Here is a 25,601-nt window from a genome sequence, read left to right as displayed (position 1 = left end):
ATGTTAGTGATTTTACGACTCCTAGCAAGAAACATTGGAATGTTGTTAAAAGGATCCTAAGATACATTAAAGAAAGATCAAATGTTGCATTGTGTTTTGGAGGATCAAGTATAGAAACTGAATACATGACAATTATCCAAGCATGCATGGAGGCAATTTGATTCAATGTTTATTGATGAACTTAGGCACAAACAATAAAATATTATTGTATATTATGACAGTCAAAGTGTTTTGCACATTGCAAGGAATCTAACCTTTTATTTTAAGATAAAGTACATAGGAGTTCAATATCATTTTGTTCGAGAAGTAGTAAAAGAAAAAAGTGGGGATATGCAAAAAATTCATATTAAAGAAAACCTATTGGATGCCATGACAAATCCAATCAACACGAATAAATTTATATGATGTAAATTCTCATATTACTAATAAAAAACGTAAGCAGCAAAAAATTAGAAAGATTTTGAAAGTATAATAAAATTAACATTAAGTGAGAGATTCTGAATGTAGTAATGTCACTTTTGTAGCTTAAAAAAGTCAAATAAAATAAATAAAGAAAATGTAAGAATAAAATTTCTATTTTATTGTTACTGTAAAATAGTGAGAGGAGGAGAAGAAATCTCTTATTTCTATGATGGTATTAGAGGTTGAAGTTTGTGAACTTCATCTATAAATTTAAGTGTTTTTTATTTTGTTTAATCATCTCATTTTGAGTCTAATATCTAAAAAGAAAGAAATACAGAGAGGAAAAATAGAGTCTTATGTGAGATTCTCTTGATGTTGTTTTCTCTTATTATTAAAAGAAAGTGTTATTATTTCCTCTTCAAAAATAAAGACAAATTTTATTAATCTTCTATTCAATAAAAGTTTAGAATTTTATTGACTCTATTTTAGTTATACATATTATTTATATAATTTTGGTACCTTAGAGCGTAGTGTGCAATATTTGCACTTGCAGTGTCAACCCTATGTGATATTCCCCCCTTACAAAGATTTTTCTTATTAGATTTGCTTAAGGGAATAGCTAATAAAAAAATATTTGCTTAAATCTCAATTTGTTTAAATAAAATAGAACTTGATGCTTCGGTTTCTACCCGAATGGACCCCAATGGAAGATTATTCAAATTGGAAATGTTGTTGTATAATTTCAAAGAAGAATTAATTTGTGCTATGTATCCAAATTAATCATGTGCATCCTTCCAAATTAGTCATCCCGCATGATATTACGATAAGGTATTACATCGATAATACTTTCTATTGTTTCTCAGCATATTCTGTTCTTCAGTAGAATATTTTATTGTTATTTTTCTTTTTTTTTGTAGTTTTAAGTCAAAATTCCTTGATGTCGTGAATATCCAAATATTAGATGATGCACTTGGGCTTTTGTTTGCATTATATTTTGATTTTGAACTTTATATAATCTGATGTTGCAGGCATAAACCTATTATCTTACAAATACAAAAATAGCAGATAAGATAATCTACAGCAGAATATGTAGATCAGATGTGATACGAGGGCATCAGTTCTAAAATATGTTTCACAATGTGTACAATTGAAGATAATTAGACATTGAATTGTTATAAACAGCTAACTTTAAGATGTGTTTCGTACAATTAGTGGACAATCTTGTTAAAAATTAAAAATAATACTGTAAGTCTTTTTGAAAATTAAAACATAAAAACTGAAAATTGTTAAATTGAAAGTGTTTAATAAATCTACTAGTTGAGAAAATTACTTGTATTTAGTAACTAAAAATAAAAAATAGTTATAGTATCATTTTAAAAAATGTTAATAATTATCTATTTTAATTAATTTATTAAATAATTTATTAGTTAATAACATAAACTTTCAGTTAAATAAAAGATAGAAGAAATTTCAAATAACATATTTTCAAAGAGCAATCAATTTTTTTATTTATATTTAATCTTTTATAATTATGATTACTAATGTCTTTAATATTTTTCTCTCAAATCATTTCTTATTGTTGATTTCATATTCTCCAAGAATTCTAAGATACTATATCCAAATTTAACTTTATTATTGAATAGGAAGTGGGTTAATTAGCCAAGGAAAGTGAACAACAATGAAAAAAAATATAAATTGTGATGACGTCCCCGCTTACGCAAAGTGAATTGGAATGAATCGAAAAGGCAATGTGGACGATATGGTTTTGGTATTGTTGAAGTAAGTTTGAATGGAAACCTTATCTTCCGATAAAAGGACAAAGGATGCATTGCAGATTGCAGTCTCACATAAGAGACCAAATTTGTGGTGCTTTCGGCACAGTGATGTCCGTGACACAAAGCTAGTCCCCACTTCTCCACCTACACATGCACCTTTGATTCTCTGCCCACAGGATCCTTCATTTCCTCTCAACTTACTCTGCACCTAATTTTCTTCATTTTGTTTTCTTCTTTCTTTCTTTATTCTTAATATTACTAATAATATACTTCATGCTCATCTTGTTCAAGTTTATAAATTACGACCAATGACAAACAAAGACAGCGATCACTCTCATGTCCTCCACATTCACAAACAACACACAATCCATTCGGTTTTAATAAATTTATAGAAAAGTATTTATAAAAAAATTAATATAATAAATAAACCATTTTTTTCATAAGTTAGAAATAATTTATGTTTTTTATAAAATTTTTAAATTTGGAAAGATAAATTGTTTTTAATTTATGCGACAAGATTTATTATTTTTATACTATTTTTTTCTTATAAGAATTTTTAAAAGTTTACTCAATTTTTTGAGTGGAGTTTTGAAAAGCAAAAACAAAGTTTTTATTTTCTCTTAATAAAGAATGCTGCTAAAAAATTATATACGTACATAAAGGAAAATGGAAATTTGTTTTTTAATTAAAATGTCATCGAGAGATGCATTAGATAAAAAAATTTGAGAGCAAAATAATATCAAATCACTGCAGGATATGATTAAAAAAGTATGAAGACAGCTTTTGCAAATGAAGACAATTAAGTGATGGATTTCTTTTATTAATGGTAACCATATAATATAAGGACGAGATAATACAAGTAATCTATCTTTATATTAAATGGAGGACTTTATCTTTAAATGAAAATCCTTTTAAAAATCATTTTAAATAGAAAGATTTTATGAGAAATTCTATTATTATTATAACACGTGATTCTTTTTACATTTAATATTATATTTTTAATTTTAATATCCATATTTTTAAATCTCAAAATATATTTATTTCATTTAATCTTATTTAATAGAATAATTTTTAATAACAAAATAATTATTTTAAAAAAATATTAAATATTAAAAAATCATATGACATATCGTTAATTTTTTATTTACAAAATTATTTTAATTTAATAGTATACCGTACACACGAGAAATTCACAAGTTGATAGAAATGTTATGGAATCGGATTATAATTCCAAGATAACAAAGGCTAATAACCAATTTTTACTTTATTCATCACTCTTGATTCGAGAATTAGTGTCGTAGGATCCATTTAAAAACGTAAGAGGAGCTAATAAATAGATAGCATTGCCCTATATATAATGTTCTTATCCATGTTGTCGTCTGTCTTGTTTTGATCTATCATTCTTTAAACTTTTTTTATTTTTAACTCTTCCGCATATAAATGTCACTGCATATATTTTTCTTTGTGACACATCTATCCTATATTACACATTTTTCTTTTTTCTTATCTCGTAATTGTATATGTTTTTGTATAATTTTATTTTATAAGAATAACTTCTCTTTTGAAAATAAGCAAGAGTTGCAAATATATTCAAGAAAAATTCTAATTCATTTTTAACATGTTTTATATTATATAAATCTTATATGTGTCGCTAAATAATTTAAATTTATTTTGTCACGTACTAGGTAATTAATAAATTTTGAAAACTTCAAAACTGTAACAAATTCTATTTAACAAATGAGATTTAGAATATGAATATATAAGTATAATTTTATAATTTAAGTGTTATCAAGATAAGTTTAAATTCGAGATGAATTTTTAAACACAGTCTCACTCTCTCTATTAACTATTGAGAAAATATTATTATTATTATTATTATTATTATTATTTTTGTTATTATTATTATCCAAATCCAATCAAATCTAGCTTTTGGTGGCAAATTTGACACAATATGATGAAACAAGAGGATGATTCTTTTCTTTTTGAGCCTGAGAGTCCAACATATTACTTGAATCATGCGTGTATTCATCATTACCATCATCATATCGATCATGGCCAGCATTCAGGGAGGATCAGGACACTGACGCAGACATTCTGTACCTTAGCAATAGCATCAAATGATTCAAATGGGTCATTGAAATATTGAATCATTGTTACTGTCATTAACCATAAAATATTATACTTGGCATCTATATCCACAAACGGACATAGAAAATGAGGGACCATAAAAGGAGACTGTGTTGTTGCGGCACCCAGATTCCAACGTGTTCCCCCACTTTTGACTTGTTTGCAAATAGTACAAGGGCAAGTAACTATCCCACGTATGAACTGCATAATGAAACGCTAAGCCATATGAATGATATTGATAACAAGTGGATTCATGATTGATTGATAAAATTGTATATACTTCCTCATGTAACAATTATTTAAATTACACGTCTTTTAAATATATTTTTCATTTTTATCATATATTTTTCACATCATTAAGTAATTATATTAATTTTCATACAATATTGGAACGATCGGTTTTAACAGATTTTGGATTGCACGGGATAATTTTTAATTAGACGGTTTCTAATAAATTGGACTTAAATAAGACTTTTTTTTTTTATTGATTTACAAATTTTTTAAGCTATTATATATGATTTTTCTTTTTTCAATTTTTTATTTGGGCCTTTGTATTTTCATATGAACTTTATATAATGGATTGACCATAAATAAATTTAGCAGCCCCAACCTATGCTAAATTCAAATTAATTGAATATAATAATAGAATGAGAACATCTAAATGACATTAAAAAGAAAAACTTGGAGCTGAATGTATTACCATTTACCATTCCCTCGGTGTTCAATGTTCAGTTTTTAAAATAAAAATATAATAACAAAGATATAATGTTCATTGATTGTATTATTAATATTATTAAGCTAATTAAGTTTTAGGGATAATTATTCTTATTTAAAATTTGGTTTTTGGAAGAAATGAGAGGAAAATAGATGACTTATATAATGATTATCTTTATTTAGAAGTTTTAGGTGAGAGGGGAAAGATTTATAAACTCTCTTAATCTCATACTTTTAAGTTTCTCTAAATTTTAAAGATTTGTATTAATCCTCTTTCTTTCCCTTTTTCTTTCTTTCCTTTCAATTAAATTGAGATCTTTAAAATTCTCCAAAATAGACATCAACTAATTTTAAGTGCAAATTAATAGCTCTGTCATTTTAGAGTTTAATGAACTTCTAAATATGTCCAATACTCTACCACAAGCATTGAAAGAGTTGTCAAAACATCTTTGACCGTATATGTCAATACTAGAAATCGAAATACATTTATTCTCCACCATTTAAGAACGTAAAATGTATCCTTTCCATCAACACATGCTTTAGCTAAGTACCTTTCTAGTTCATTTTTTTCGTCAATAAGATTTGTTATTCCTTAAATATTGTTTAAATGTATTTGTTCTTACTAAATGATGTGAACTTTCAATAAGACTAGATGACTCAACATGAGAAAACTCATCTTGTGTTGTTGCTCATGCATTGTGATATAGGGTTTATACACGAGCTGGATTAACTCGAATAAGAGCTTAGAAGGGTGTTAGTTAGTTTTATAAAGTTACTTGTTAGTGCAAGGCAGTTATTTAAGATTTTCCATTAAGTTGGTTGTTAGTTACAAATATAAATAGAAGTTTTTCATTTTTTTGAGATATCATATCACAATCATTATAATTTTTCTTTGTATCTCCTTCTTGAATTCAATTAATCATTCAGAGTCTTTTCTCTTCACCAAGATTCCCTATTTTCTTTATATTTCTTCAGTTTCTTGCATTTCCTAGACTATTTCTTCCCTATCAATTGGTATCAGAGCTTGTCCCTTCCTGCACAAGCTTACTTTTATGGCAGAAAACACAAAAACTCAAGTAGCGATGAAAGATGTGGAGGACCATGTTGTAGCACGTATGGAAACGCGGTTGATGAAGCTAACTAGAAACATTTAGAAAGCGTTGAGTGAATCTTTGAAAGAAATTGTTCAAGAAATGCTTCAAACTTCACATGATCATGATGATGATCCTACTTCTTATTCTGAAATCGCATTCAAAGATGAGCGTGTTGTTCATTCTTAATATTTATACGACACTAGGTTAGTAAGACTTAATTTTCCTAAATTTTATAGTGATAATGTTCATCAATGGATCTACCAAGCTGAAAATTATTTTGCTATTGATAATACACATGAAGGAATGAAGGTCAAAATAGCTATAATTCATCTAGAAAGGAAAGCTTTACTGTGATACACTGCTTTTGTTAGGACAACTAGTGCTTTTCCTATTAATAATTGGGCAAGATACACATAATTGTTGATTGAGAGGTTTGGTGTGGTGTTTGATGATCCAATGGTAGAATTGATGAAATTATGACAAACGTTAATTGTTGAGCAATATCATGAGGACTTTGATAGGATTATTACTAAATTATAGCTTTCAAAGGAACACACTTTAAGTTGTTTCTTAGGGAAATTAAAAAAGATATTCAAATGTTGGTTAAAATGTTTCAACCAGATTTTGTGAGGAGGGCGTTTAGCTTGGTAAAATGTATGAAGCTGCTAGTTCTCAAGGTCCTACAGTACCAAGTTTTAATAAACAATCTAGAAATATACCTGCAACCAAGTCCTTGTTAGGAGAAAAAAACCTGTTGATCTTGTTGTAACTAGTAAAGATGTTTCTAAATTACCATCTAGAACGGAAAAAACCTTTACTCTAGCACACATGGTTGAAAAAACCTTTGTTACTTTTGTGATGAACCTTTTACACTAGCTCATAGCATGATACATAAGAAATTACAGTTATATGTATTAGAAATTAATAATCTTGAAGATAAAATAGAGGCAGCAAATATTTATCAAAAGACTGATAAATTAGATGTGAGTGAACCACATATTTTAGTAAATGCTTTGACTGGAAGAGCAAACTTTAGAACTATAAGGGTTAGTAGAAGCTATGGAAAGAAACCCATTCATGTGCTATTAGATAGTGGAAGTACATACAATTCTTTGGATATTGCTATGGCCAAAATATTGGGCTGTAAGATTGAAGATTTAGACTCTTTGAATGTAGCAGTTGCAGATGGTACAAAGCTAAAAATTTCATCCATGGTTAAGAATATTACATGGACTATTCAACAAACCTTTTTTTACTTCAAATAGTTTGCATATTCCTTTAGGATATTATGATGTGGTGTTAGGTATTGACTGGTTGGTTACTCTAGAAAATATTATTTAAAATTTTGAAAAGTTGACTATGAAATTTATAGTCCAAGGCAAAAGACATACTATGAGAGGTGTTGTAGTAAATGGAGTTTAAACAGTGAAAAAATAGCAGTTGTAGAGAAAAATTAATAAGGGTGTCCATCTTACTATGTTGTAATTATGTTTTGAGAAGAATTCATTACTTCATTCCTTGATCACACATGCTGATCAGCCTGATATTCTGCTAGTGATTTTACAACTCTTAGATGCTTTTGTGAATATATATTAGGAGCCTACTCAACTACCTCCCACTAGATCTCACCGTGACCATAAAATTTCACTTATCCATAACACTAATTCGATAAATAAGAGACCTTATAGATTTTCCAAACAGCATAAAGATATCATTGATAGCTTAATCTAAGAGTACTTGAAAACTGGAGTTATTCAGCCTAATAGTAACCCTTATGCCAGCCTTGTTGTGTTAGTAGGTAAGAAGGATGGATCTTGGAGGTTATGTGTTGACTACAAGGATTTAAATAAAGCTACTATTAAGAATAAGTTCTATATTCTTTTGGTGAATGAGTTACATAGTTCTACTATATTCTCTAAAGTGGATAGAAGCAATGCATGGTTTCTTAGCCATTTCCTTAGTCAATAAAACAACTCAGAGGATTTTTAGGATTAGCTGGCTATTACAGGCAATTTGTTCATAGATATAGAATTATTGCTAAGTATCTAACAGATATGCTTAAGAAGAACAATTTTTGTTGGACTCCTGAAGCAAAGGAGGCATTTCATCAGCTAAAACACTTGCTATCTTTTACACTTGTCTTACTCCTCCTCGATTTTAATAAAGAATTTGTAATTGAAGTGGATGCTTTAGGTTTTGACATTGGAGCAGTTCTGATGCAAGATAACTATCCTATTGCTTACACTAATAGATCTTTGAATAAGCAACAATAATCCCACTCAACTTATAAAAAGAACTATTGGTTGTGGTATTTGATGTCCAAAAGTAGAGACATTACTTGTTAAATAGGCATTTCATCATTAGAATGAATCACAAAAACTTAAAGTTTATATAGGAGTAAAAGTGGTGGCTGATACTCTTTACAAATTGGATTTGGTTGAATGTCACACATTAACTATTTAGGAATTACAATAAGAATTGTTGATTAGGATTCAACACTTGTGGTCCACTAATCTTGATTTGCAAAAGTTGATTTCTGATGTTACAAAGGATCCTTCATCCAATAAACATCATAGTTAGTTGAATAGCGAATCAAGAAGAAAAGACAGACTGGTTGTAAGTAATAATCTAACTTTAAAATAGGCTTTACTTCAAGGTTATATGCTTCTATAGTTGGAGGCCATTCTGGCAGGGATGCTACATTACAGAGAGTTAAATCAGTAGTTTATTGAAAAAGATTGAACAAAGATGTGTAATTGTTTGTTCATAAATGTACTACTTGTTAACAACATAAATATAAGACAATAGTTACTCCCGCTCTTCTTTAGCCACTCCCAATTCCTGGACATGTTTGGCACACATCACAATGGACTTCATTGAGGGACTTCCCTTTTCTGATGGCAAGCAAGTCATTTTTGTGATTGTGAACAGATTGAGGAAGGCAGCCCATTCATAGCCTTGTCTCATCCTTATACAGCTTGTCAAGTAGCTCAATCATTCCTTGACAATGTCTTTAAGTTACATAGTTTTCCTTACACTACCACTAGTGATAGGGATGCTGTTTTTCTCAGTCAATTTTGGAAGTTCAGTTATCAACATCTTATCACCCTCAAATAGATGACCAAACAGCAGTGACTTAAGTGGTTGTCTTTGGCTGAATGGTGGTACAACAATACCTTCCATTCCTTCATTCAAGCTACTCCTTATGAGATAGTATATAGTCAACCTCCTCCTACACATTTGCCTTATCTTCCATATGAATTTAAGTTGGAATTGGTGGACAGAAGTTTAGTCAAGAGGGAGGAAATGTTGAAAGTTCTAAAGTTTCATTTAAGACATGCTCAAGATAGAATGAAACAGATGGCAGTCCAACACAGAATTGAGAGACAATTTGCCATAGGAGACATGGCTTATATGAAGTTACATCCCTCTAGGCAAGTTTTTGTTGCAAACAGAAGCAATGCCAAGTTGGCACCCAAGTATTTTGATCCTTTTAAAATCCTTGATCATATTGGACTTGTTGCTTATAAGTTATAGCTTCCTGCTTCTTCAAGGATCCATGTAATATCATGTACTTTAATTTAAATAAAATGAGATTTGGATAGAATTTATATTTAATATATATATATATATATATATATATATATAAACAGTAAAGCCGCCTATGAACAGTATCGATAAACAGTAAAATCACCTATGAACAGTACAAACTGCGTATGTACAGTGACCGATGACGTCATCAATGACATTATCATGACGTCATGGCTGACGTCACATCCGCGTACAATCCGTGTACAGTACGTGTGCATAGTATTTTCAGCGTGAACAGTAATTCCGACAATGAACAATAAATTTCAAAAATTTTCTATAAAAAGGGAGTTTCACACAAAATTTTCATTTCTTCACTCCTATCCAAGATTCTCAAAAGGTTTTAAGGCTATATCTCACTATTTTCTCCCATACTAAACCTCCTAAACTTAGATTTTTCTTCAAATCTGTGATTCTAAGTCCGTTTTATAGGATTTCAAGTAAGTTTCTCTAAGTTTGAAGTTAGATTTACTGTTCATTTTTCTTTTTCTTCTTTTTCTTATAGATGTTCATGATGTTTTTAGGAAAAACTCCGTTCTAGAGTTAAAATCTTCGGTTAAATCTTTGTAAAAGCTCTGTTTTGAGGTAAGGGAGCTCTACTTTATCATTTTGTTATGTTTATTACTTGTATTCTCATAGATCTTGTCATGTATGTGATTATATGTGGAATAATCATTGTTTTATGAGAAATAATCGGTGAAAAGTGAGAATAATTGGCTGTTTATGTAATCTTATGATGAATACATGATGAAAATGTGATAATGTTCAAATAGGGCATGATAAGGTATATTGATAATGGTTGATATGGTTTTATGATTTTGTTATATGAAATATACAAAGAGATGGATGTTTCATGTTTGAATATATTGTGTTTCATGTAAAAATGATGTGTATTGTGAATATGCCATGATTTGATGTATTTGATGAAAAGTAAGCGGAAATATAATGAAAAATATGTGTGAACATAAGAAATGGCATATATGAACATGTGAATATACTTGAAAGAGTATAAGATGGAAAAGGATATGATGTAAATAGTTACATAGATACACTGGGGGAGTGGAAGATGGAGACGATATAGGATATCTTGGGAAAATGTAGGGTGGTGAGTGACATTCGGGATTGTGCACAGAATATTGTGTTCGAATGCACCACATGGCCACACACTTGTTTCCCGACTTGATTATTGACCATTACCTTTACTAAGGGGCTGTCTATTGCATGCGTTGTATCCGTATTGCATTGGGCCATCTAGCGACTATTTACATGGATGTGTAAGACTTCGGGATAGAGGCATCGGATAACTGTGGCCACAGGGCGCAGTAAGCACGGTTAAAAGAAAAAGAAATTGTAAATCTGTGGAATATAATATATATTTGTGTGTTGAGATGAGAACATGCTTTATATGACCTATGATATGCAATGCCATGATGTTTTCTTTAATCGTGATAAGATGTGTTTTGTGATGAATATGTGTGACGTATGAGTGGTAGGGTAGAGACTCACCCTTACACAATATTTTTCAAGAAACTAGGATGAATAGTACCAGACTCATAGTGCATGGATGGATGAGAACTACTATAAGACTTAGTTATTTTGAGTTATGTAATGGATATTTTCAGTTCTATAGCATTCTTTTGAAACAGTTGTAAAACTACTATTCTTTTTGTTGATGATAAAAATTCTAGAATCTTTGTTTTCCAAAGTACTTATGAATTAATGAAATTTTACTCTATGAACCTTATATCACTTAAATGTCTCTTTCTTATTAGAGAGTTTTTGAAAGAAAAATTTACTTTGTCATCTAAATATTTATGAAAATTTATCATATATTTAGAAAAGAAATATAAGGCGTTACAATCCACAATGTTTTTCATATTTTCTAGCTAAAAAAACATGTTGGTGACACAATTTCAAGCTATATTCTTCCATTTCATTCTTCTAATGCACTTGCTAACAAAGAACCTAAACCTATTTTAGACAGGGTCACTGTCAAGAGGAGAGGCCAAGTTGTCACTAAAGTTTTGGTTAAGTAGAAACATCATCTTCCTAAAGATTTTACATGGGACTTCTACAATGATCTAAAGAAGAAGTTTCCCTCTTTCAATCCTTGAGGACAAGGATGGTTCAAAGGGGAGGGGCTTAATATGGGGTTTATACATGAGCTAGATTAGCTGAATAAAGAGCTTAGAAGGGTGTTAATTAGTTTTACAAAGTTAGTTGTTAGTTTCAAGGCAGTTAGTTAAGATTTTTCATTAGGTTAGCTGTTAGTTACAACTATAAAAGGTAAACTTTGACTAAAGTGCTCGTTACTAAACAATGAAGAAGTCTTTGTTAGATTCAATCCACCAAATTAACTTTTAAAAGTATTAAAGTTTAATAAATATGCTTTAGTCAAATTTAACCATTTGACTTCTATGAATTGAATCATTAGTAAGTAATTATTTTTATCATATTTATAAAAAATGAAATAAAAATAAAAATGTACAAAATAATATATATATATATATATATATATATATATATATAAGCCATAATACATCATATCAAAAAATAAAAATTTAAAAATATAATACAAGAAATAAAAAAAACTCAATAAAAAATAAGAAACTTACTCAAGATATATAAGTCATAATATATTACATCATAATATGAATCATATTTGTCAATATTCATGTTGCAAGAATCAAAATATACAATTAGGTGATAAAATTAGAAGAAAAAAAATCAAAGTAAAAGGAGAATAAAAATTAAACAAATTACTTGAGGTATATAAGTCATAATATATCATATCATAAAATGAATCATATTTATCAATATTCATGTTACAATAATAAGTATTTACAAGCCATAATACATCATATTACAAAAATAAAAATAAATAATTAGAGCTAGAAACAAAGAAATTACTTAAATACAACACAATTTTACTTGCTTCTCAATTGATCAGTTGATCTTTTTTTTACTATCTTTTTAAAAATAACAACATAAAAAATGTATATCAAAAGATATTAAAATAGCATTGTCTAAAATAAAATTTAGGCGGCTAAACTAACAAATCAAAGTTTTAATGAGGAAATAAATTTGAAAGATGACTAAGACGAACTTTCAATCTTTAATGTAATAAGAATCTCAACCATCCATAATCTAAGAGTCCAACAAGACACATTGAATCAGAACTTTAATAGAAAATGGAGAAACAAGAACACAAAGAAAACAAAAATATATTTCATGAGTTAGGGGAAATTTCCCAGAAAGTCAAACATGAAAATATAACAAATAAAGAGATGATAAGAGGAGTACTATTAGATAATGAGAGGGAGGGAATGATGTTAAAACCATCATCATTTCAAAGTTTGAGAGTCAAACTAAGACCAAAACTATAGTACTCAAATCTTTTTTGATTCATTGTGTCAACGTCACATAATATAAAAAAAATATATAAAAAATAGATGAGAAAAGACACTAATTAAAACAAAACTTGAACAGTAAATAGAGAAACAATAAGATGATGAGTATAAAAAAAAATGATATGTCATAAAAATAGGGAAAAGTGATTGCAATGAAACTCAATATGAACATATATCAAATAAAGAGATGAGAAGAAAAGTACCTTACCTAGCATGATGAGAGGGAGGCGACAACATAGAGTCATTCATTGCAAAAATCAAAGAGAGAAAAGCAAGGTTTAGGTTTCAAAGTAAGGGTTTAGTTTTTGGAGTAGAGAGAGTAAGCAACTAATCAACTCCAACGTGATGTTTGTCTTTAATGTGAGCACTAACTACTACAAAGTAAGTAAACTTTGAACCACTCAAAATGATATGACATAAAAATCCTAAACTAAAACTCTCACTCAATCTTGAAAACTTTCACTCAAATATTTTGATGTTGGATTATTGAGCTAAAGTCCAAAGACTCCAGGTGTGTATATTGTATATAGACAAGACAAGTTCATATAAGTCTTAGTTCCTATGGTTTTAGATTTTGACGAAATAAAAAGTCTAAATATATTATTGCTCGTATTTATTCACAATTTAAATTGTAAAATGATTTTTTAGACTAACTCAATTTTACTCCATACACTTAATTGCAAAAATTATGCATCAATTTTTTGAGTGTTAGTCAAAAATGGGTTTTTCAGCCGCCCTATTTAGTTTAAGAAAGTTCAAAATTCAAAGTAAGAAGAGAGTCTACAACTTTCAACAATCCATCATAAAAAAATATTTGAATGATTTAATTTATCAAACAATTCATTGGCAAATCACAAACATATCCAATTCATCAAACAATTTTTTATTCGAACCTAATCCTCCCACCTTGTATTATGATGCTCAAATAAAGAGATCTTTATTTTAAGTGAAGGTCCATTAACAAAAAAAAAAAAATGACTCAAAAATACAAAAGATAATTGAATACTTCGTGAATGCAATACTGACCTAAAAGAAGTCCAACTAGAAGAAGCAAATAATGTTGTGATTGTACTTATTCATGTCCAAGAAAATAGAGCTCTGATAAATAAAAATGGAAAGACATTTTTTAAGATATTTTTGCATATAATTTTTAAGAAATAAATTTAGATGTCTATCTTTTCAAAATAAAAATTTAATACTTTTCAAATTCTTCAATTATGATGAGCATTAGAGTCATTATGATGACTGGTGAGAGTTTTTCGAAGTTAATGTTTTTAATTAATTATACTAGAAATTTTTTGTTAGTGTGAATTTAATTCTTATAATTTTTCAAGAGTCATGTAAGGGCGCTAAAGCAATTTTTCGTAGAGGCTAAGTTATGTAATTCTAAAGGATTAGATGAATGGATATTAAAAGAAAGAGTTTCTCTATTGTGTGAAACTTCATCGTTTTTTAGCTTTTGTAAAATCTTTTGTTGTCTTTCTTCTTTATGACATTAATTATTCAAATTAACAAAAATTCTATTGCCAAGGTTTTAATGCTCAAGTTAGTATTATAGGTTTCATGCATTAGTTGATACCACGTTTTGATGTTTAGGCCAATATTGAGGCTATTATGCTTAAGTATTTTCATGATCAAGGTGGTCTTTGGTGCAATCCTTTTGTGTTGGTCTATGTCAAGTCTTTCAAGTTCAAGTTGGTACCATATGACTTTAGTGTTTATTCTACGCTGAACCTTTCATGCTTGGGTCGGTATTGAGGCATATATGCTCAAGTTTGTGTACGACTTTACTTTTGCTCTTAAGTTTGTCTAGACTTTTATACTTGAGTTGTTATTAAGGCTTTAATGCTAGAATCTATTTTAAGACTTTCATAATCAGGTTCAACCTTCTAAGTAATAGCTTTTAAGTTTGATGATCGCTAACAACATATTTTCTAATATTTTTTATTATTAATTAAAATTTATTGAAAACTACAAAGTATAAAAAATTGACTAATTTAAGAGTGAAAATCACATAGTTTAAAGTAAATTTTAATTCATAATAAAAAAATATGTTTGAAAATGTGTTACTAACATTTTTTTTTAAATTTTGTACGCTTTAACAAGTATATTTAATTTCATAATAACATTTTTATCCATGAGCCTCTCAAATCTTACTAGCGTGAGATACAATTTTTAATAACTTTTTATTGAATAATTTTATTATAAAATTCAATTATTAGATTAAAAAATTTTATCCTATAAAATATATTTTCATAATTTTAAATTAATTTTAAAAATTGATATCTCATTAATATATATATATATATATATATATATATAATATACTTTGATAATATAAAAGTAAAAACTCTTAATTATATTTTAACAAAATTTAATATAAATAATTAAAATAATATATAATTATATAAAATTATGAAAATTTTAAAAATAATTTATATTAATTTAATTTTAACCTCTCTTCATTCTATCTATATGTACAAATAAGTCAAATAAGTGAAACTTATCATATTATTTGTGAAATATATAGCTTTTATCAAGAGAAACATTAGTAATATATATATATATATATATATATATATATCTTAATAATATTTTATAGTCTTTTATGTTTAAAAATATTGTAATTGTTTTTATTTAATTTTTTAGTAATAATATAAAATAATGTCTATATAAAAATTATAACTATTAGTTTTTAAATGAGAATATTTTTAGGGTTAAATTTTTTATCATATCAAGTGGTCTAATAATAATAATTATAATATTTATTCATTTGATTTATAAAATTTATTTGCAATTATTTTTTAAAAATAATTCAACTTATTGATATTAGTACAGTTCACTAAAAAATGAATAATAATAATAATAACATTTAAACAAGTTTATATCTATACTCTTAATTAATTTTTTCTTCACTTTTTTACATTTTTTATTTTTATTATTATATATATATATATATTAGTATATTATCATCGTATAAATAAACATTTAAATATATATTTATTATTATTATATTTTCCTTTAATTATAATGTTAAAATTAAAATTAAAATAATAATATTTTAGAATATTTTCTTTTTATATATAAATAGTTAATTTTCTTACTACATTATAAAAGTATTTCATTAAATGAATAAAAATAATAATATTTTATTGAATATTTTAATTTATTATTATAAATTATACATATTAAAATAATTTTTTATTAAAGAATATAAAATTGATTCATAAGTAACAAGTTTAATTTTATTTTCGCACTTCCCTTACAATATTTTTTATTAATTTAATATAAATAAAATAAATTTTATCAATTCACATATCTCGAGAATTAAATATAATTTATCATATAACATTCTTTTTATTAATTAAAATTCAATAACACTTACGAACTCTAATTTATTTATTTTTTCTAAATTGGCCTATGGTTCAAGTAAGTGATTTATGTCCCTTAGAGACATGCTTCCCACGACAAGACTTCATAAGGCAAACCACGCCATCCAACCAACACTCATCATCATCTTTGTGACTCTCCCTCATCCATATCTTATCAAGAGGAATCTAAGATACGTTATTGTCCATAATTATTATTTTATTGAAATGTATATTCACTTAAAATGTTTACAAATATATTTTAATAATAAATAACACTTTAAAAAAATATATTAAATAGTATGTATATTACTAGGATTCTTCCTTCTACCAATATCTTGTTAATGTTGATTCAATATTATCATTATGGAAAGAAACATGATAGGCAAGTAGTTTCTATACCTAATTTTGTATATACATATAAGAAGAGAGACGGAGAGAGAGAGAGAGAGAGAGACTTGAATATATATTTTTTTAAGGAGAAATAGTCAAGTTTCACTTGAACTAATCATTTGTTAATTTAATTTTTATTAACCTAATTGAATTTAAAATAAATTTATAGCTTTATTAGCACCATGTGTAATTCTTTTTAAACGAAGACATTTTAAAATGTCTGTACATACTTTTCAAATTCTAACGAATATGATATTCTCCTAATTTTTGTTTCTTTCAGTTTTGAAACCGTCAACTGCCATAAAAATATACAAAAGAGAAATAATATAAAAATGAAGCTGAGAAGAAACAATAAGATGAGTGGTGGTGCGTGGTATTCAAGAAGTACTACGCCAAAATAAAAATCTGAGAGTGGTTTTATTTTAAATTAAAGAATGTTTAGAACTACTCTAAAATTCTGCGCTATTTGATGTGTTATATTTAAGAGAACGGTTAAACAATCGCTCTCAAAAGTGGAACCGCTCTTCAAAATATAAGTGTAAGATTAGAGAACGGTTCTACGTGAAACTACTCTCCAAAATATAAATGTAGACCATGAATCTGAAATTTAAAATTAATTTATTTTTGAGTTTTTGATCTGTTGTAAAGTAAAATTAATTTATTATGTTTAAATCAAAATTTAGAATTAATTTCTTTGAGTTTTCTTCATTTTTATCACAAATCAAAATTGAATCTTGAGTTTATACATTTGGTGTTAACCAAAAATAATCCATATCTGCATGAACCAAAAAAAAAAAAAAGAACAAATTAGTAGGATGATTTTTAATGTTAATAGAGAGAAAAAAAAAAAGAATGGATGTTTCACCGTTAACAAAGAGAATAAGAAAGAAAGAGAGAATGAAGAAGTATCTACAAATGTGGAAAAAAAAAATTGTTAGTGCAGAAATATGAAGAGAACAACATAGAATGAAGAGGTAACTACAGATATGAAAAAAAAATTAATTGTTAGCGCAGAGAAGATGAAGAGAGAAGGATGAAAAAGTACTTACAAATGTGGAAAAAAAATTAATTTGTTAGTGAGAGAAAACAAAGAGAGCAAACTAACAGAAAAGATGAAGAGAACATAAAAGAGAAAAGAAGACGAACAGAACTAACAGTAAAAGAGACCAACTTTGTTAGATAAGACGAAGAAATGCGTTGAGCATGTTTCATTTATAAACGACTTTAATGACTTTAGAGAACGGTTAATAGAGAACCGCTCTCTAAATATATAATTATAAAGCGATTTTTATTAACCGCTATCTAAGTTAGTGCTTCAAAAACTCATTTATGACGTAGTAAAGATAATTAATCTAAGAGTATACAGAAAGAAGATGTGTTAATAAAAGTTGATCATTTTAAAGTTAATGATAAATTTTTAAATATCATAATAATTTTTAAAAAAAAAATAAAGTGTAAATAAACATTCTGTAATGTTAATGTGTGACCTCATCTCACTTTTTCATATTCTATTATGACAAAAATTTAAAAGTTAAATTGTATCTTTAATTTTTCTATAATCTACTTTTTTAGTTCCTATACTTTACATATTTAGTATTTGATCCCTATAATTTAAAAAATTTAGATTTTAATATTTATTACAACAATAAGTCAATGCATAAATCTTGTAAGATATGATTAGTTGGACTAATTTTTGACATATTAAAAGAAATAAAATTTAAATAGAATAGCTAAAACCAAGATAAACTATATGAATTAAAATATATTTAATCCACGTTTGAATTATTATAAATACAGAGAGTTGATATTCATACGGTAACTTCAAGATAATTCTGTTATACAAGGTCAAATGAATTGAGCACAATGGAAACTAAAATGAAATACTCAGGCCTATGCTTACATACATCACTTGTTGAGACTTCAGAGGTTTCAATAATGCAAAATACCCACTGTGAACGTGATCATAAATACTTTCTTTTTCTTATTTCTAAATTTCTCTATCCAGCATCTCTGCCATCTTTTGAATTGACAAATGAGAGCTTTGTATTGGTCTGTTCCAAATCATGTTCCCTCCTCATTTCATCAGTAATTTCTTCCAAGGGCTTGTAAGTGTAACACCAAACACATATTCCAAAATAAATGAGATTCAAAACTTGAATCCCACTAACAAGCAAGTAATAGTTCTCCAACATACCCCTATTGAGGTTCCTATCAGGTAACCAATTCCTCTCTTTGCCGGTATACTTGTGAACAAGTGTTACTACTAGTGTACCAACATAACTCCCAATGGCTATAACTATGCAATATATAGCTGTAGAACTGCTTCTCATGCTTTCAGGTGATTGATCATAGAGAAATTCAAAAAGTCCAATAGACATGAAAACATCAGCCATCCCATGAAAACAATATTGAGGTACCAACCAAAACACACTCATAGGAATAGTGGCACTTGGATCATCCAATAAATGGTACTTGGAAGCAACTGCTTTTCTTTTTATCTCAACAGGTGCTGAAATTAATGTGGCTACAATGTTAACTATAAAGCCTATTGACATTCTTTGTAAGCATGTGATTCCAGAAGGGTTCTTAGTGAATCTACGAACAAAGGGAACAAAAAGGCGTTCATAGAGAATAACTCCTGTCATCAAGGTTAGGACACTGAAAATAGACATGCTAGCTGGTGAAATTTGGAATGAGTGAGTTAGGTGTCTGTCCATTGTGCGAGCTTGTTGAATCACAAAGCTAGGTAGATGAGCTGTTGCTGCTATGAGCAAGATTCCTGATGAACTAATTGGGAGGGTTCTAATAATAGATTTGAGCTCCTCCACTCTATGAACAGTGGCCAATTTCCACAAGTTTGGTGGTGCATTTGGATCTCTACCTTCCTCGCCTGTGACTATTGCAGCCTTGTCCAACCATCTACACATACATTTTAGAAGTTAAGTAATAAAAAGTTTGCATGTGCAAATTTACGCTGAATTGTGAAGGCACTTGCAATGGCTAGTGAGTAGTGAAGCCCTTTTAATTGGATTCTGTTATTATGGTAATTCATGCAATCAATGTGTAGTCATTTATTTTTTAGCTAAGTGCATATGAAATGGTTTCTTAAACGTGTGCATAAAAATCCACAATAAAAATTCAACAAATAATAATTTTTTAATTAAAAATTAAAGCAATTAATGTTATAAATACATTAAATTTTGTGATATTTTATAATTTTAATAAAAATTTACTATATATATAAAAGTTCTTATTATGTATCTTTCAATCTTTGAACTTAGTTTATGACTTTTGCAAATTAAATGAAGGGCAATACATGATGACAATAATCAGCCCCACCCCATTATTCATAGACCAAATTTTTTTTTATTGAATTAAGAGAACTAAATATTTGACTTACTTATACTGATCCGTGTGTAAAAGCGTTCCTTCCAAAGAAATACCAGCATCAAGGTCCTTATTTTGGTACAAAAGCTTGGGATCGGTTGGTAAAGTCTCCTTTCTCTTCTTTATAGCTGCCACAATCACTTGGACCAAACGAACCAACGGGCTTCCTTCTGGTTTCACAGTCTTATAGAGTGGTGAGCCCAACACAAAGGCAATGATGGATACCAACATGACAATTGTTGGTATGCCAAAGCCCCAGCCCCAGCCCGTGTTGTCTTGAATATATACCACAATGGTCAAAGCACTTAGAGAGGCAAATCCCAAGCAGAAAAAGTACCAATTGAATAGGTTCCACTTCCTTGAGGCCACCCCTTTCTTGGTCATATCAAATTGGTCTCCTAAGTAGGGTACAACACAAGGCCTAATGCCACCTGATCCAAGAGATGTGAGGATGAGAGAGAAGTAGAGTATGCTAAGCTGTGAGGGTGTAGCTTCTTGACACTTTACTTGTGTTGGGCATGGTGGGGGGCGAAAATGTGGCAATATTGCTGATATTGTTAAACTGATCAACCCCTTCAAGCAAGAGAATGACATAAATAATTGGCATTAGTCTGATATGCAATATCCTGTACTCAAATGGAAGATTATAAGAACTCAAATAATTATATTTGGATATGAAATTGCATTGTCTATGACAGTTTTAATTTTTTATGGAGAAGAATTGAATTTAACTTTTTGGAGAATAGAGCTCCGTGAAGATATTCTTTAAATGAAATGTACAAAATCATTCGAATAAAGGAAAGGTATAGCATTATTCATTTTTTTTAGCTAATTTTCTAATCGAGCGATTCTATACATGTTTTCTCAAAAATCATTAACCGACAGTTAAAATCAACTATTTTAACAACGGGAGAATATTTTGTCTGCCGTTCTACTAATTGAGTTTAGTAATTTTCTTAAATAGTTTGGTTTGTTGAATTCCTTATATTAGTAGAAAATAAACATTGTTTACTAGTCACACGCATAAGAATTAAAGGAGATCATTAATGAATGGTAAATTTAAGATCTTACAATCAATCAACAACAAAGTAAATGATAACTTTATAACTTAATATTGCTTTTATTATTTTATTTGAGGAGCACACGACTGGACTCTGAATCTCAAAAATTTATAGATAGAAGTAAAAAATAAAGTGTTAATAATTTATTAATATATGTACAGATTTAAGAGGAAAATGTTTAATGTAGATGTCTAACCAGTGTTCCTTTATTTATTTTGCAAACATCATATACAGAGAAAAGTATTAGACTTTGATTCAGTGTAAACTTTAGTAACTTATCTCTGTTCACATTTTACTCTGATATTAGTTAAGAATGGTTTTCTAAAACAAATAGGTCAAAATTATACTTAATAGAGAAAACTATGAAAAGGAAAATAGTTGAAAATATCAATTTGCTTATATTTAGATTTTTTAAGCAATATGCTAAACACTAAAACATATTCTGTAAATAAAAAAAATTCAATTTTCGAGTTAAATATACGTGATCTTAATTATTTACTTAAGTAATTGAAATGATCAAAACACTTGGAAGCTTAAGGTTGATGAGTATGATTATGTAGGCAACTAATAACTTGGAGAAGTTAAAGGAGAAAATAAGAAACCAGTTGATAGATGAGAGAAGCAATAGTGATTGTCCAAAAGCGGCCAGCAAAGGACTCAGCAATGATAGCGCCAAGGAGAGGGGTGAAGCTAGCCGTTCCACCAACGATTGTGAGAATGTTGGAGGCAGATACCAATGGCATGTTCAGCACTTGGGTTAGGTAACTTATTAAGTTACCATTAAAACCAGCCACCGCAAATCTATCACATAATTCATTTGCTGCATATATCCACACCCAACTGGTCAAAATTAACCTCTTTCATATACAATATGAAATTCAGGATATTCATCTTATTCATTTCATACTATGTGCATATTTTATTCATTTAAGTTTATTAATGCCATTTAGTTAATCTCAACAAATTTTAACTAATAATGAACGTCTCAAAAAGTATATGTTACTAGCATTAGAGTGTGGTTCAAGTGGAACTTGTTGAATTTAATCGTGATGTTCTTTCTCTCCCCTAAAAGTGTTACCCGCAAAGGTAGCAGTTACATGTGCAATAAGTCAAGCATACGATAGTTAGTCAAAAGATTTAGTCAAATCGTGAGTTAATTAAGCTACAACTTGACCTATTTAGAAATGGTTAAATTACTGGCACATGAAATGGTTAAATCACACATTTATCCACGAATTAATAATATATAATGTTAATTTATTGTGCTGAAAAAAAAAAACATTTTATAAATTTCATACAATTCCACGTACGTAGTTCAAAGAAAACAACTGGCTGGGTTTTTTTTTTTTTTATTACCTGTACTCTTGTTTTGTCTATTAAATTTCTCATATAATGACTAAAAATCAAAATCCTTCATATAAAATTATTATTTTTTGCACAGCTATAAGCTAAATGAACATAATTACGTATGAACACACCTCTTCTCTCTCCCTCTCTCTCTCTCTCTCTCACACACACACACACTGACATGTCCCACCAACAAATTGATTAAACAAGATAAGGCTACGCAAAATAGAGAAGAGAACGAGAAGGGGACAGATAATTACGAAGATTGAGGATGATCAACGAATATGCAAAAGTAGTGAAAGGTTAATTAAGAGATTATATAGTAATAATGAGAATGAAAAAGAAGATGATGTGAGAATGAACAGTGAGGGCTTACCAAGGATGAAAGGCAATGTTCGGATGCCTCCTCGCTTTCTCTTCTTACTGAGTGCCTCTTCCTTCACGACCTCCTCGCCACTGCCCATCCTCTTCTCTACCTCCATATCTCTCACCAGATCCTATATGCTACTCTTTTCTCCAATTCATCCATTTCTATCACTCATCTATAAATATACCCCTTATGCCGCGCATATATATATACACACGCCCATGCTGTCAATCCCCAGGTATTATGGTAACAATAATATAGAATGACATGACACCTTTAGCACGTGCTATTATGCTCCAATCCTGTTTGTTCTCAAATCATTTACTCATAAGGGTTGGGATCAGGATTTAGGCAAAATTTTATATTTTTGTTTAAGTAAAAATATAAAATAACCTAACGGCCTTAAGTAAAAATATAAAATAACATAACAGGACGGTGCAGTTATTGCACTGAATCCAAATCCTAAGGATTGTGCGGTGATAAGTAAATAGCCGACAAAAGTATAATATGTTTAATTTTTTGTTTTTATTAATTAAAAAAATATTATGATTTTTTATTATTTTTTATTGTGATCTCTCTTATGTTTATATATAATTGATGTTGTGATATATTTATGTTTACATTTATAGTTTTATTTTGATTAATAAACACTTTTTATATTTTTTATTATTAAAGTTTTTATTATTTTTTAGTTATTTGAATAATTTAGACTTATAAATAAATGTTTTAATTTTATATTTTCAGATATTCTGACCTCTGACTATTCTTTTGGCCATAACGTTTCTATAGATATCATTTTTAGCTAATTCCAGTTACATTGGATTCTACACATTCAAGGCTTCAAAATGCATATATAGATTGCTAGATTTGGAGTTGATTTCAATTTTTTATGATTTTTTGAAGTTGAGGCAGATTTGTTGAATGTTATTGCGAGATTGCATTTGAACCATTTGTTATTAGATGATTGTATTTGGATTTTTAGTTATAATTAAGGCTCGAATTTTGGCCATTTAGTTTACCCTAATCAGAGCTTATAAATAGACTAATAAGGTTTTGATTTAAGGAAGGTGATTAAACACTTTGACATTTTGAGACTTGGTCGAAATAAGAATCTTTGTTTTTACTTTCTCTTGAACTCTCTCGTTCTTTTCTCATTCTTGCGTGGGTTAAGTGTTTTGATAAAAGGCTAAACCCTCTCGTTCAATCCGCGGAATCCAAATGATATAATTCCAACTTGAGTTTTATGCTAAATTGCTTTGAATTTGTTCTCCTCTTTCTCTCTAATCTCAGAATTGTGTATTGCAATTGTGATTAACTTTTCTGTTGTTAGAATTCAAATTAGAACTCGATTAATGCTCTTATTTGATAATTAATGCGGATTAGGTTAAATGATTATTTGATTTAATTCATAACTATGTTCAATTAGGTTATTTGATTGAATTAATAATTGAATTGGGTGATTATTCAAATGCGGATTTAAATCTTTAAATACTATGATAGTCGGAGTTACATGCATTTGGTATTCTTTAGATTGATGTTTCTTAATTCATTTTTACACAATTTTATTATGTTCGTGATCTAATTTGATTAATTTACAATTTTTGAAACCCCAAAAACTTTATTTGCATTTTTTTAAAAGAAAACCTAAAATTAAATTTGACTGAGAATGTGTCTCTGTGAATCGACCTAAGTTTGGCTCTATACTACAAAATCTTTAAAAAACATAGTTATTTTGATAACAACTCGATATTGTCTATCAATCAGTACTTAGTATTAATTGAACTTTGTGAAGTGTTGTGTTAACTAATAAAATTATGACATGTGTAATGTGGTAAAATTCAAAAGTTCCAAAAAAAAAAAATTAAACGGGAGACAAATGCTTTCCTTTATTATTAATTTAATTAAAAAAATTACTAGGATAAGCAAATAAAATATGAATTGTATATGTAATTTTCAACACTCACTTGTATACAAGAATGAAATGATATTATTCACCATCTTGAGCAGTAAAGAATTGATAGTCTAGAATATTATCATTAGACTAATTCTACTTTTTCCAATCAATCATTTCATTCATCTCATTGAATGTTTGTTTTTGAATTCGCCCACATATTGTTTAGAAAGAACATCGGTCGGCATCTTCTGCAACTACCACCTTCCCAGTTGCAAACACATCATTCATGTATTACATCAATTACAATCACACAAGCTATCAAATCATAAACATCAGGAAGAAAAAGCAAGTTAGAGGGGGTGGGAAATGGTCGGTTCAAGTTCGTTAAACCCAAAATCAAAATAAACCGACAATATATCCTTATGGAAAGTTTTCTATCTCTCCTTCTTCAAAGATTTTAATGTAAAATTTAATAAATAGTTGTCACTTTATCACAATATAAGATTTGAAACTTCTTCAATTTGTATGAAAACTGAATGTTTAATTTTTTTTCTTTTATAAGCAAAATTTAGTCTATTTAAGCGAATTTTTAATCTTTCACTTAAGCATATAAAGAATTGACTTAAGCAAATAAACACATTAACTTAAATGAATTTTGTAGCAAATATAAGATG

At 28.3% G+C, this 25,601-nt stretch overlaps 1 protein-coding gene across 2 annotated transcripts in view; it reads right to left on the bottom strand.

The window, feature by feature from the left end:
* LOC113861571 (protein NRT1/ PTR FAMILY 3.1-like) overlaps nucleotides 1-23,212 on the bottom strand; it is a 37,606-nt gene extending 14,394 nt beyond the window's left edge. The window contains exons 1-4 of one of the 2 annotated variants that reach the window (XM_027494487.1): nucleotides 23,043-23,212; nucleotides 21,922-22,139; nucleotides 20,272-20,831; nucleotides 18,626-19,790 (exon numbers count right to left, since the gene is read on the bottom strand). In XM_027494487.1, the coding sequence (XP_027350288.1) occupies nucleotides 18,869-19,790; nucleotides 20,272-20,831; nucleotides 21,922-22,139; nucleotides 23,043-23,148 (1,806 nt within the window). In that variant the 5' untranslated portion in view covers nucleotides 23,149-23,212 and the 3' untranslated portion in view covers nucleotides 18,626-18,868. Of the gene's footprint in view, nucleotides 1-18,625; nucleotides 19,791-20,271; nucleotides 20,832-21,921; nucleotides 22,140-23,042 lie in introns of those variants that run through there. The other variant, XM_027494486.1, reaches the window with a different exon arrangement.
* Between the last annotated feature and the right edge of the window lie 2,389 nt (nucleotides 23,213-25,601).

This window comes from Abrus precatorius, unplaced genomic scaffold (genome assembly GCF_003935025.1).
Source record: "Abrus precatorius isolate BTA unplaced genomic scaffold, Abrus_2018 Scaffold3, whole genome shotgun sequence".
Taxonomy (NCBI): domain Eukaryota; kingdom Viridiplantae; phylum Streptophyta; class Magnoliopsida; order Fabales; family Fabaceae; genus Abrus; species Abrus precatorius.
This window is presented reverse-complemented; position numbering and strand designations above follow the sequence as displayed.